The sequence below is a fragment of the Oryctolagus cuniculus genome, chromosome 9, assembly GCF_051225735.1.
Source record: "Oryctolagus cuniculus isolate XC-2025 breed Fujian yellow rabbit chromosome 9, ASM5122573v1, whole genome shotgun sequence".
Classification (NCBI taxonomy): Eukaryota; Metazoa; Chordata; class Mammalia; order Lagomorpha; family Leporidae; genus Oryctolagus; species Oryctolagus cuniculus.
Genome location: NC_142875.1, coordinates 130,724,395 through 130,738,642, shown reverse-complemented (window position 1 = coordinate 130,738,642; position 14,248 = coordinate 130,724,395). Strand labels below are relative to the sequence as shown.

At 46.2% G+C, this 14,248-nt stretch overlaps 1 protein-coding gene across 3 annotated transcripts in view; it reads left to right on the top strand.

Moving 5' to 3' along the window:
* The window catches only part of CPNE8 (copine 8), a 260,377-nt gene that overhangs the window by 26,121 nt on the left and 220,008 nt on the right, over nucleotides 1–14,248 (top strand). For all 3 annotated transcript variants that reach the window (XM_051850927.3, XM_002712675.6, XM_070049629.2), the window contains exons 2-3: nucleotides 10,496–10,536; nucleotides 11,373–11,419. In XM_051850927.3, the coding sequence (XP_051706887.3) occupies nucleotides 10,496–10,536; nucleotides 11,373–11,419 (88 nt within the window). The remainder of the gene's footprint in view (nucleotides 1–10,495; nucleotides 10,537–11,372; nucleotides 11,420–14,248) is intronic.

The following is a 14,248-nucleotide window of genomic DNA, read 5'->3' as shown; positions in this document are numbered from 1 at the left end:
GGGTCTACCCACACTTTGTTTTGTTTTAAAGATTTATTTATTTATTTGAAAATCAAAGTTACACAGAGAAGGAGAGAGAGAGAGAGAGGTCTTCTATCCATTAGTTCACCCCCTAATTGGCTGCAACAGCCGGAGCTGGGCCGATAAAAAGCCAGGAGCCAGGAGCCTCCTCTGGGTCTCCCATGTGGGTGCAGGGGCCCAAGGACTTGGGCCATCTTCTACTGCTTTCCCTGGCCATAGCAGAGAGCTCAATCTGAAGTAGAGCAGCTGGGGCTTGAACTGGTGCCTGTATGGGATGCTGGCACTGTAGGAGGTGACTTTACCTGCTGTGCCACAGCACTGGCCCCAGCCGTACGTTTTTGAGGTTAGAGTGGTGCCCAGCAGTGTGCATTCATTCAAAAGCATACTTGTGGTTGTGGGTTTGGCTGCTGTTGGGCTGGGCTAGCACTGTGGTCCGTTCTCTGTCTGGACGCTGGGCAGAGCCCAGCTCCCTGTGAGAGCTGTGGTCAGGAGGAAGCCACAGTGCCCTACAGTGCACTGTGCTGCTGAGCCGGCCCCCTCGCTGTGGGAGGTGCCCTGTGTTTCTCTCTCAGGGCGTTTTCAGTGTTCAGTGGGCTTCTGTAAGTACAGGAGCAGCTGGGTTTTTGCATGCAGCCAGACATCATCAAGGGCTCGATTGTGGCGTGGTTTTGACCTGAGTTTCTGTGGGTCAGCATTAGGCTTCATGCAGGGGCTCCATTACTCGGTCCAGTCTGGTGACCAGACCGGCAGATGTGGTGCTGGAAGCGGAACCAAGGTGGCAGAAGCTTTACACGGAGGGAGAGATGCTTCAGTCTGTGTTGCTTGGAACAGAGGCATCCAGACAGAGAACGGACCACGGTGCTCTCCCAGCAGCCAAACCCACAACCACAAGTATGCTTTCGAATGAATGCACACTGCTGGGCACCACTCTAACCTCAAAAACGTGCGGCTGGGGCCAGCGCTGTGGCACAGCAGGTAAAGTCACCTCCTGCAGAGGCGGCAGCCTTGCTGTATTGGTTTCCTGTGGCTGTTGGGAGAGACTGCCGTGAACTTGCTGCAGCTGGGGACTGGGCTGAAATCTTCGTGTCCTGCGGGCTCTGTGCGGTGTCCCTTCCAAGCCTCTTGCTTGGCTCCTGGCTACACGCTCTAATCGTCAAGGCCAGAGCCTTCAAACCTTGCTCCTGTTCCCTTTGCCCTGCAGGGTCCCTGGTAGTGTCAGACTTCCCTCTTAGCAGCTTTTGGTTGGTAATGCAGAGTAAGCTGCCTCCTCCCTTTCGTTTTCCAAATAAGACCACATCTACAGGTTCCAGAGGTTGGGACCTGGTGGGCTTCCATAGTTGCCCTTCACTGAAATAAAAAAATGGGGCTGTAAGCTTGGGGAAGGGATACTGAATTTGATTTTATACCTGAGTATCAGGTTTTTAACAAGACCCGAATCCTGCTCTCAGATGTTTTGGGTACCCATCTTTTTAAATGTGTAGGTTGTGTTTCTCTTCTCCAGCTAAAACTCTGTACCTGTTTCTGAAAGTTTGCATCACCCTGAATTAACTCCTCCTGCCATTAAACCTGTAGCTTCTCCTGTTTATCTCAGGCCAGCCAGAGCCCTGATAAGTCTGATTCCAAAATTGATCACAATTGAATGCTTCCGAAGAAGGATTTAAAAAATTGGCTTCTCATTATCTACTCTTGGAATGTCTTTTTTGTATCTAAACCAAATCACCCCCACAAAGGTTGAAGCTGTATTCTTATCACTGGCTTTTCCAGATCAGCAGCTAGTAAGTAAATCGTTTGAATAACAATTTCAGTGAAAACTCGAAAAGAATTTAAAGTTTCGTTTCCAGGCCTTGGTGGGTGATGTCTGTCATTGCTGATGAAGTTCCGTGTGCTCAGACTGTCAGAGGAAGCTGTTGAGCCCAATTTTTAGTCTGTTCTTCAGATCTGAGAGTCTGTTCTTACTTTCTGGAAAACCAGATAATCTCATTGAAGACCTGGATGACCTCATCCTTCGAAATTACTCGGCATCTCAGATTCACTTTTCAGTTTCAAATACTTCATTTTTAAACCTTTATTTATTTTTCCTGTGCACAGCTTGCCTCCTCTTGGCACAGAAATTGTGATATTGGGAAAAAACATTTTTTCTTAAAGTTTTGTCATATTTCCAACGATAGTGTTTGTTCAGTGAATAAAAAATGAATAAATGGATCAGAGACAATTAAATATTACCTTCAGATCCTTTCCAAAGGTTAAATTTCTTTTCAGTTGCCCATAAAAAGGTTTTGATTCCTTTGCATTTGTAAAAATTCTCCAAAAACCATTTTGCATGTATGTGCATTTGAAAAATGTACATGTATGTATTTCACATATATTTATTTATTTATTAAGATTTTATTTATTTTATTTGAGAGTTAGAGACAGTGAAAGAGAGAGAGGCAGAGAGAAAGGTCTTCCTTCAGTTGGTTCACTCCCCGGATGGCTGCAATGGCTGGAGCTGTGCTGATCCAAAGCCAGGAGCCAGGTGCTTCCCTCTGGTCTCCTACGTGGGTGCAGGGGCCCAAAGACTTAGGCCATCTTCTACTGCTTTCCCAGGCCATAGAAGAGAGCTGGATTGGAAGAGGAGCAGCCAGGACTAGAACTAGTGCCCATATGGGATGCTGGCACTGCAGGCGGAGGACTAACGTGCTGCGCCACGGTGCCAGTCCCTACACATACATTTATATACCAAGAACATCCTAATTCTATTCAGCGAGTAATGTAATGCACCAGATAAAGGCCCTGCACATGACTTGGTGACAGGGTCTATGTGTACAGTTGCAGGGACACTGGCCCTCTCTGGTTTGTTCAGCTAATGGATTACTTATTAGGGCAAAGGCCCCATTGCCACCTTCCTCTTCCACTCTGCTGCCTGTAATAAAACACCTCCCCTTGGCCCAAGCAAGACAAAGTGATGGTTTTGATGGGGAGCTGAGACCCCTTCAGCAGGTGCCTGCTGAGCTCCTGCCTCTGTGCCAGCTCCTGTAGCTGCCTGAGCAGTACGGACAGAACGTCTTGCACATTGTCACAGTCTAGAAACTTCACTTAATGATAAGTCAGCAAAAGCCCCTTAATCACCCACAGTCGTTGTGCTTCTTGGTACAGGGCAGTGTGCGGGGGAGACTCTGACTCAGAGACGTGTCTGTCCACATGGGGACAGTGCACGCCACACAGTTTTTGTACCGTGGTAAAGCGTGTTTGGTTGTGCTTGTCAGCTGTGTATTGTCCTTATGAGAAATTAAATAGATCCGTTCCTTTTGTCTGGCCCCCAAAGCTGTATTATTCTGCTCCGTGAAAGTAAATAGAGCCGCTCTGTGCGGAGCAGCTGTTGAGGCTTTGCTGTGTGGTGTGTGCCGCTGGCCACAAGCAGCGGTGCTGTCTGCTAGTTCCTTCAGGTCTTCACTTAGACAGCTGGCTCCCTACAACTGGTGTGCCCTATATTTCCTTTTATTAAATTGAGTCCTTTTAAAAATGTTAGCATATTTTTATGTGTAAGGCAGAGAGAGAGGTCGGACACTTCTGGTTCACTCCCCAGATGTCTGTGATAGCCAGGCCTTGGGCAGGTCCAAGACAGCAATCAGGAACTCAGACTGGGTGACAAGGACAGAAGTACTCGAGCCAGGATCTGCTGCTTTGTGGGTGTACATTAGCAGGAAGTCGGATCAGAAGCAGAGTAGCTGGACTCAGACCTGATACTGTGGTATGGGATGTGGGTGTCCCAAGGGGGGCCTAACTGCTGTGCTAGATTCATGCCCCTAAGTAAGCACTCTAAGTCTTAGATCATAAAATGACTGTTACTCTCAAGCTTTTTAAAGTTCATATCACAAGTTAGGTCTTGTACATGAAAGAGGTGCTTGCAAAATTTTTACAAAATGCTCTGAAGTTGAAAGAGAATTACTCTTTTCTATTTAATTATTAAAAAAAGGACAAGCCTGATATGTCATTTTTTGAAATATTTGTTTATTTGAAAGGCAGAGTTACAGAGAGGCGGGGCTGGGGGGGAGAGATAGGGAGGGAGGGATGAAGGGAGTGAGGTCTTCCACCCACTGATTGACTCCCCAAATGGCGGCAACTGCCAGAGCTGGGACTGTCCAGAGTAAGGAGCTTCATCTGGGTCTCCAACTCAGGTGCAGTGGGCTGTCTTCCACTGCTTTCCCAGGCCATAAGCAGAGAACTGGATCAGAAGTGGAGCAGCCAGGACTTGAACCGGCGTCCATTTGGGAAGCAGGCACCACCGGCAGTGGCTTTACCTGCTAAACCTGGTGCCAGCCCCTTGAGATGTCATCTTAAGAGGCTACCGACTGTGGAATGTGAATCTCAAAACATGCAGACAGACAATAGAAACCATAGCAGTCAAGGACACAGTGAAATCCCTACCAACCGCTCAGTACGTTTCCTCTGCTGGTACCTGTGTGAGAAGCTGTTTGAGCCAGTGGAAGGTGGCTGGCTGAGCTTGGTGTCAGAGGGGGTGGAGTCATCAAGTGGACTGAGTGAGCACTGTCATCCAGGAAGGGGCTTGGCCTGGGTTTCTGGTCCCAGTGACTGGTGCCTCTGGAGATTGGGTAGTCACGTGTCTCCCTTGAGAGTCCGTTCTTTCTTATCTGCTCTCTGACTTTAGACTTGAGAATAATACACCTCTTTCAGGTCTGGGTGTTTATTCAGACAGGTTAGAGTGGGACTGGCTGGGCCTCAGCTTTACTGGGCTATTTTATTACTCAGTCGCTTTTACATCCCTGGTCCAGGAACTTTAATTGAAATTGGAGGGTGAGTGCTTAGCAGAACAACTCGATCGATTCACAGCTTGCGATATTTATTTATTTATTTATTTATTGACAGGTAGAGTTATAGACAGTGAGAGAGACAGAGAGAAAGGTCTTCCTTCCGTTGGTTCACTCCCCAAATGGCTGCCACGGCCGGCGCTGTGCCAATCTGAAGCCAGGAGCCAGGTACTTCTGGTCTCCCATGCAGGTGCAGGACCCAAGGACCTGGGCCATCCTCCACTGCCTTCCTGGGCCCCAGCAGAGAGCTGGACTGGAAGAGGAGCAATTGGGACTAGAACCGGTGCCCATATGGGATGCCGTTGCTGCAGGTGGAGGATTAGCCAAGTGAGCCACGGCGCCGGCCCCCTGGCAATTTTCAATATATATTTCTTCAGATAACTTTCCTAACTCATACACTAGTTTTCCAGAATTTTTTTTTTTTTTGACAGGCAGAGTGGACAGTGAGAGAGAGACAGACAGAGAGAAAGGTCTTCCTTTTGCCGTTGGCTCACCCTCCAATGGCCGCTACTGCCAGTGTGCCGCAGCTGATGCACCATGCTGATCCGAAGCCAGGAGCCAGGTGCTTCTCCTGGTCTCCCATGCGGGTGCAGGGCCCAAGCACTTGGGCCATCCTCCACTGCACTCCCGGGCAATAGTAGAGAGCTGGACTGGAAGAGGAGCAACTGGGACAGAACTGGCACCCCAACCGACACTAGAAACTGGTGTGCTGGCACTGCAGGCAGAGGATTAGGCTATTGAGCCATGGCGCTGGCCATTACAAGACTTTGTTGTCCTCTGTTTTTTTTACATGTAGGTTTGCAGAATAGAAAAGACATGTTCCAGATTTTCCATCTAGTGTTGAAGTTCAGTGTCGTGTTAAATAGAATTATGGGTGTAGTGTTACAGAACAAGCAACTGAAAACCCCGTGTTGGGAAGAGTAGACCTCCTGCTTCAGAGCTGGGAGTAGAGGAGTGCAGTATGCATGTGTCTCTGTGGTGTGAGTGTATCAGGTATAAAACAGATTTTTTTTTAATGATTTATGTATTTCTTTGAGAGGCAGAGTTACAGGGAGAAAGAGAGACAGCGCATGCGCTTCCATTGCTGGTTCATTCCCTAAATGGCAGCAGCGGCTGGAGCTGGGGTGATCAAAATCCAGGAACCAAGAGCTTTTTCTGGGTCTCCTACCAGGGTGCAGGGACCCACGGACTTGGGCCATCTTCTACTGCTTTCCCAGGCCACAGCAGAGAGCTAGATGGGAAGTGGAGCAGCCAGGACTGGAACCAGCATCCATATGGGATGCTGGCACTGCAGGCGGTGGCTTTACCCACTACGCCACTGCACTGGCCCCAATAGAGAGATTTTCTATGAATGAGTACCATTTTGTTTGACCTCCCATTCTGGTTCTGTCTCTTCATTCTGTACGCAGCATCTCTCTTGATTCTGATCTGTGGACTGGAACTTTGTGTCATACTCTGTGGTTCAACTGTTAGGTAAAATTGGGGGCTGTTCTTTCCAGCATTCATAGGAAAATGTTAGTTTGGGCTTCTCTGGATAGCGTGGTGTTTGTACAGAACAGGGCAATGAGTCTCAGTGGTGTGCTGGGATTCTCCCCTTGCCACGCCCAGGAGTCTCAGCTGCTTTACGGACACAATGGGCTTCATGGTCATATGTATCTCATTTTGCCTTTGTGGTTGGGCGTTGGGAAGGTAGAAGTCTTCTATTCCTGTCATACAGTTGGACTTGATGATACTTTTCATATCACTTTTGCTGTGTGTGAGGTATGTCAGGAAGTTTGTGGAAAATGGAAGTAAAAGATACTTTGGTGAAAAACATTTTGAAATCCATACATAGCTTTTTCCAAAATAAGCATTTTCCATGAATTTTTGAAGAGTCACCAAGCATGGATTTCAGATTTCTTCTTTTGCACCAAAATAAACTTAATTTTTAAAAAACTTATTTGAAGGGCAGAGTGAAAGTGAGAATGGCAGGAACAGAGAGAGAAGGTTCATCTGTCTTTGGCTCATTCACCAAATGCTCACAACAGATGGGGCTGGACCAGACTGGACCCAGGAGTCAGGAACTTCACTGGGGTCTGCCATGTGGGTGGCAGGGCCCCAAGTACTTGAGCCGTCACCTGCTGCCTCCCAGGGTGGCCATTAGCAGGAAGCTGGGTCTGAAACTCAGGTAGACCTGCATCTCAGATGCTCGGTGTGGGGTGTGGACTTCCCAAGGGACTGCTTCACCCACCGCACCACAGAACCGCCCCCTAAACTCACCATGTACTTCCATTTTCACATGAACTGTATGAAGTCCTCACAGGTGTCTCATGCAGGAAGGTTGGCACTTTCCAAACTTTAAAGCCATGTCTGTTGGGTAAACTATTCTTTGGGGAATTTAATTGGTGACATTCTATTCTATGCTCTTCACATGACCAAAGTGTACATGAAAATTGAAATGAAAAATTGCAAATTTCAGGGAAGACGTGTTACAATGAGATTATAGAGTTTTATTTCTCATTATACAATAGGCTTTTTTTTTCAAACATTTTTAGTTATTTACTTGAGAGTCAGAGGGGTAAAGGGTTAAGAGTTGGAGGGAGGGGACCCTTCTGCCATTCACTGGGTAACTCCTTAAATGCCTACAGCAGTTGGTGCTGGTCCAGGGCCAGAACTGGAACCAGGAACTCAGTACCGGCTTCCCACCTGGGTGGCTGAGATCCAGGTGCTGCCTCTGGTGTGCCGTAACAGGCAGCTGGAACCTGCAGTACAGCCTGACCTCCAACCCTGGCCCTCAGACGTGGATGCGGGCATCTGAGTGGCATCTTAACCACTTTGGCTGGAAGAAGCAATGTGATGAGCAGTCTGCCTATGATTAGTATTTTTTCTTTTATTTATATTCACGAGTAAAAAGTGTAGTTTATTTTTTACGTAGCTAATGCAGTGAAGTTACATTATTTTCTGTAACAAATGCAAATATGACAGCATTTGAGTCTTAACTGCCATGCAGTAGTTTGCACTGTCATCTCTCCTGGATTTTTATAAGCCCTGAAAGAAAGGGCTGAGTTAACATTTTCTTGGGACATTTAATGAGCAAATATTGGAGCCACAGAAACAATTTGAAAGCTTCCCCTCAAGTGAAAAACTACTTTTGTAAATTAATTTCACAAATCGAATTGTTCTAATTGACTGTATACCAACTGTCCCAGGAGTCGTGGCGTCTGCTCAGGGGACAGAAAGGACTATTTTAATTTGATTTCTGCCTGGCAATCTTTGAATGTGACTTAATTCCCAATATAAATGTGTCTGCTGTTTCTCTTCTGTCTAGGAATATCTTGAGCCCCGATCTCATTTTATTATCCGCCCTGCATGGTCCCGTTGAATATGCATTTGTTTTCTCAGTGCACAGCGAAAGGAAAGGGTGACTTCTGAGCACCTGCAGCGAGAGAGGTTGTCAGGTTGATGGAAAAAAGCAGCTGTTTTCCAGCCGCAAGGGCAGGTGATGAGCACAGAAGAGTGGGAAGGGGTAAGGACAGCCTAGACAGGAGTGTGAACATGTAGAAATAAAAGTGATCTAACAGGAGAGTGAACCTGGAAATGATGTGGAGTGTGAACATGTAGACATAGAAATGATCTAACAGGAGTGTGAACCTGTAAAACTAGAAATGATGTATCAGGAGTGTGAACCTGTAGACATAGAAATGTTGTTAACAGGAGTGTGAACATGTAGACATAGAAATGTTGTAACAGGAGTGTGAACCTGTAAAACTAGAAATGATGTATCAGGAGTGTGAACCTGTAGACATAGAAATGTTGTTAACAGGAGTGTGAACATGTAGACATAGAAATGTTGTAACAGGAGTGTGAACCTGTAAAACTAGAAATGATGTATCAGGAGTGTGAACATATAGACATAGAAATGTTGTAACAGGAGTGTGAACATATAGACATAGAAATGTAACAGGAGTGTGAACATGTAAACATAGAAATGATGTAACAGGAGTGTGAACCTGTAGACATAGAAATGATCTAACAGGAGTGTGAACCTGTAAAACTAGAAATGCTGTAACAGGAGTGTGAACATGTACACATAGAAATGCTCTAACAGGAGTGTGAACCTGTAGACATAGAAATGATCTAACAGGAGTGTGAACCTGTAGACATAGAAATGATCTAACAGGAGTGTGAACCTGTAGACATAGAAATGATCTATTGCAAATGATTACCAGTTAATGGAGGAGGAATGTGAGGTGCTGGATGAATATTTGGGACCCTCAAGTTGTCATCCTCGATCATGGACGGGCTCACCCAGGGAAAGAGGAAACTCAAGTCGTCAACTTTCTAGTCTGTGTCTGATGGAGAGGTTTCTGATGATGGCTTGGCGTATGAATCAGAGCATAGAGGACTGCGTGTAACTCGAGTGGTGACTTGGGGGTCCTGGGATAAGCACACAGCACAGCACTGCATCAGTACAGCTGGCATGACAGCGAACACCACCGTCCTCCATTTTCACTCTGTTGTAGGCTCGGATGTATCTGTAAAACGGAATAAATAGGCTAGTGATGGCCTTGGCTGCTGTTTGAAAATCTTTCCTTTATGCAAGAGAATCTTTAAGCAAGGTCCGTCCGTGTTCACCTTAAATTCCAGAATAGCATCATGAAACTCATTAAGTCTGCAACTGAGCAGTCAGTGGGCAGTGCCTTCCTGGAACGTTCTGATTGTGTGGATCCATGTGGTCCTGTGCTCTGAGCCCCTCACAGCTTTGCATTAGTGACAGCTGGCAGTTTCATCCAGGAAGCATGTCTGAGTACAAAGGTGCTTTGAAATGTTCATGGAAAAATACATTTAAAAGATAAAGTTTATTTTGGTGCAATTGTTTTGAAATCCATACACAGTTGTTTCATATTGCATATTGTCCACAGATCTTAGAAGACCTCTTATATGTGTCAATTTCAAAAGTTTTTGCAATACAAATTGATTTTCAATTCCATTTTTCTTGTGAACTTTTTGAAGAACCCTCATTTAGTCTCCTGAAGCATTAATAAGAAACCTCAAACAGTTCTTTCAAGAAGTTTGTGATGAGAGAGAGAGAGAGAGAGAGAGAGAGAGAGAGAGAATGATTATGAGTGAGTGCCCCCACCTGCTGACTCACTCCCCAAATGATGCAGTGGCCAGGGCTGGGCCAGGCAGAGCCAGGAGGTAGAAAGGCTCTCTGGGTTTCCCATGGGGATAGCAGGGACCCAGCTGCTTCAGCCATCACCTGCTACCTTCCAAGGCATGCGTTAGCTGGAACCTGGAATTGGGAGTGTGGTTGAGACTTGAACCCAAGTCAGTCTGATGTGGGATGCGGGCATCCCGAGTGGTATCCTGACCGCTGGGTCGAATGCCCATTCCTCTCAAGGAGGCTCACTGTTGGAATGCAGAGGGTGACACAGTTGGTCATCTGCAGTAGAAGTCTGAGAAGGAAACCTGCCCTTCGGTCCACTTGCGAGACTGCTCTGATGTTCGGCATGTCATTAAGGGCAGCATTTAGCGAAGTTGTGGTCATTCGTCTTGTATACGTGCATCCGCGCGTGCACATGCGTACGTTTGGGTACATTTGCATATGCTAGTAGAGTTCATATATTTATAAAAATTCATTGTCTCAGCCCGCTGCCCCTCTGACCTTTGTTTGCTTTATCCCACAGGAGTCTGCTTGACAGAGACACGTTTTCCAAATCTGATCCAAGTAAGTGTGCGTCACCTGTTTCTTCACACTGTGCTTTCTTGATTTTGCAAACGTAGCTCTGCCTGAATCATTTGACTTGAAGCCTGGAACGCAGTGAGGGGGACCTTCCCTAGCCCTGCGTACACACCCACCTGGGCAGTCCTGTGGCTGCACAGGGAGTTGCTTGGCCACAGGGGGATAGCAGGGTCGTGCCTGTGACTGCAGTGTGGGACCACTCACTCTACACCAGCCTCTCCTCGTACGACCCTGTGGTAGAAACGGTATTTGAAAGACACCCACAAGAGACCGTAATTTTAAATAGAGTAGTGCTTTGTTGTCTATTTCTTTGTTTTTGTTTTAAATAAAAGTGCTATGTAAAGGCATATACAACCAAGTGAAATATGTCTGTCCTAGTCTCATCTGAAATTTTTGATTCCTGATGAGAGAAATTGAAAATTAGAGATAAGTCATAAAGTGAACAGGGCAGTTTGAAATAGAAAACAAATTAATCAGGTGTATAAATCAGGTCCTTTTCCAGATTGTGTTATTTATGTGTGTGTGTGTGTAATTTTTAAAGATTTATTTATTTGAAAGGTAGAATGTCATAGATGGAAGAGATACATAGAGAGAAAGATCTTCCATCGACTGGTTCACACCCCAGATGGCCACAGTGGCCAGGACTGGGCTGCTCTGTTTCTAATACGTTTTCATCCTTTGATGATTTCCTTGTGATTGTCTTGCATGGGTCAGGCTAGTTTCATTTTGTATTAGCATTTGGGGAATTGGACAAGAAATTGCATACATTCATATCTCAAGTTCATGAGACATTTATAAATGTATTTCTTCATCTTTTGTAGTTTGTGTCTTATACGTACAAGGAGTTGGAAATAAGGAATGGAGAGAGGTAAGATGAAAATTTTCTTTGGAAAGAACCACTGTGCTGGAAGGTGTGCATGACCATTTGATCAGGGTGATACTTTCTTACTTTTAGTCTTTTTCAACGGAAATACTGAATTTCATTTTCATTTTATGGAAGTTTTCTGTGTGCTTTGTTTTTAATGCTTACAGATATTTAGCTGATTTATGTTTTTTTGTGGGCTGTTCTAGGACTGAAACGCGTGTATTGCTGAGACAAACAAATTTAACGTATGTCAGTGTGTTTGTTATGACTCCTCAAGTAATTTTAACCTGTGGACTTACTCTTACTTTTCGAGGTCAGCTGCTGATTTTCATTAAATGCCACTTTAACAGGTTTCAAAGTGTGTTGCTTCCAATCCAGTATCGCTGCTTTTTGCCAGTCAGTAACATTGTTTGGAAATAAAGTATAAAGTCAGCTTCCTAATTCTTTATACTTGTACACCATCGGATGATGCAAAGGGGCTGCGATGTTAGTTGTGTTCTGGAGTATCTCCACATACAAGTAGAGAAGTGGTGGCAGGCTGGGGCATAATGAAGTCAAAGGCATTTCCAGCTGCCTGAGATGGCTGGTGAGCTGCAGAGGTGAGCTCACTGTGTGATGAGGCTTCCTGGTGAGTCTGTGCTGGCTGTCACCCCAGCTTGCCTTGTGTCTGTCAGTGACCAGTACGTCCCGGTTGTGAGACAGCGTGTGAATGCAGCATCGTGATACGTCTCACAACTGAGCAAGCACTTGGATCTGTCAGGGCCTTTCACGGGTTTGGGTCAGCGGGGTGCTGAGTACCACTTTCCCATATGTGATTGCTTCTGTGTGCCTCCACGTGGTTCTTAAATACTTACTTGCCTCTTACACCCCCAACTGTGAGCTCAGCCGCTTACATGCTGGATTCTTCTGTGCTCCAAATGCGGCTGATGACATCAACAACCAAAATGCAAAACTGGTGTGTGCACACTCATCCCGACTTTGTCCTGCATCTTTATCGTTTAGTGGTTACCCAGCGCTGTGAAGTTTTTTTCATTGAAAACAAGCAAACACCTCTCAGAGAAGCCTCTATCCAGACCTGTGTTATCTTCTGTCTGTCCTGTTGCAGCCTCCTGAGTGTGTGTGCCTTTCTCTGGAGGGTACACACTGACCCGCAAGGCCTGGGTCAGTCCAGTGGCACTGCTGACCAATCGTAGGTGCCAGGCTCAATGGGTAATGTCCAGAAAGTGGCATTACTGCAGGGACCCGTGAGGGAGCTGAGGAGGTGAACCTGACTGTAGAACAGGCGTGTGGGCCAGTGGAACCCCCACAGATGAGGCTTTGGGAACTCCGTCGGATAAAGGGAGTTTGGGGAAAGGTGATGGGAAGTGTCTCAGAACTGAAGTGCGGAGCTCAGTTTTGGGGTGCTGACTGAGCGGTGCTGGCTGCTGTAGGGTCAGGCTTGGCTCAGAATCTCCCTTGCTTAGCACGCTTTCCATGCTTCAGAGCAATGGAATATGCACTCTGTAATCAATGTGTTCTTTAGTCATTAGAAGGACCAACTAGTTCCAAGCCCATTACTAATTTGAATGGACTAATTTGCATCGACTGATTTAGTTCCTGCAGCTACCTTGAGATGTGGGTGCTGTATTAATCCTGTTTTACACCTGTAGACTCTGACACACAGAAAGGTTGACTTGTCCGGAGTTACCCTGACCTCAGTTGTAGAATGGGGATTTCAGCCCAGGCTGCCTGACTTCAGAGTCCTTTCTATAATTCTTTTTTTTTTTAAATATTTATTTCATTTATTTGAACAACAGAGTTAGGGAGAGACAGAGATCTTCCATCCACTGGTTCACTCCCCAAATGGCCGCGATAGCTGGCGCTGAGCTGATCAGAAGCCAGGAGCCAGGAGCTTCTTCTGGGTCTCCCACATGGGTGCAGGGGCCCAAGCCCTTGGGCCATCTGCTGCTGCTTTCCCAGGGCATAACAGGGAGCTGGATCGAAAGTGGAGCAGATGGAGTGAGAACCAGGGCCCATATGGGATGCTGGCCCTGCAAGCTTGGGCTTTAACCCACTGTGCTGCAGCACCCGTCCCACTAGGAGATTTCTCACCTGATCTCGCCTTCACAGTCTGGTTTGTTACATGGAAGGGAGTTTCATAAGTTGGTTCTGGTGACTCTATGATTATTTTTTAAGCTTGATTTGGAGATAGAGACAGATGGAAGCAGGAGCCCTAGTACATCAGTAAACGAGGATATTATTAAGAAAATAGCAAGAAAATGTTTTGTTCTTTTATTTTTTTTCTCTTAAGTAAAAAAGTATTGACAAAAGGAAATAGACTCAAAAGGAGTTGAAAACAAAGTGTAAATGTAGGTGATGAGAAGTTGGACCTCGGTGGGGAGATACCAGTATATTACAGCAGGATACCAAAAGCTGGCAAATTTACAAGGAATGGAACTTTATTTGTTACCATTTTGTTCTGGCCTGGGAAGTCTAACACCAGGTCAAGGGGCCTGAATGTTACAAGAGCCTTCTTGTTGAATCATCCTTGGTGCAAGGCAGAAGGGCCAGAGAAGGGTGGGAAGGCCACGGTCACAGGGTCATCCTTGACTCAGGAACCCACTCCCTAAATAACGGATCCGCTTGTGGAACGATGACCTGAACCCATTTACATGGGTGTGACCTGATCACCATGCTGTTCCATCAGGGGTTAAGTTTGCAACACCTGCACTCTGGGGAGCATGCTCAAACTGTAGCCCCAACTTCTAAGAAATAAGTTCACCGGTTGCCCCTCTTCCAGGCCAGCTCTCTGCTGTGGCCAGGGAGTGCAGTGGAGGATGGCCCAAGTGCTTG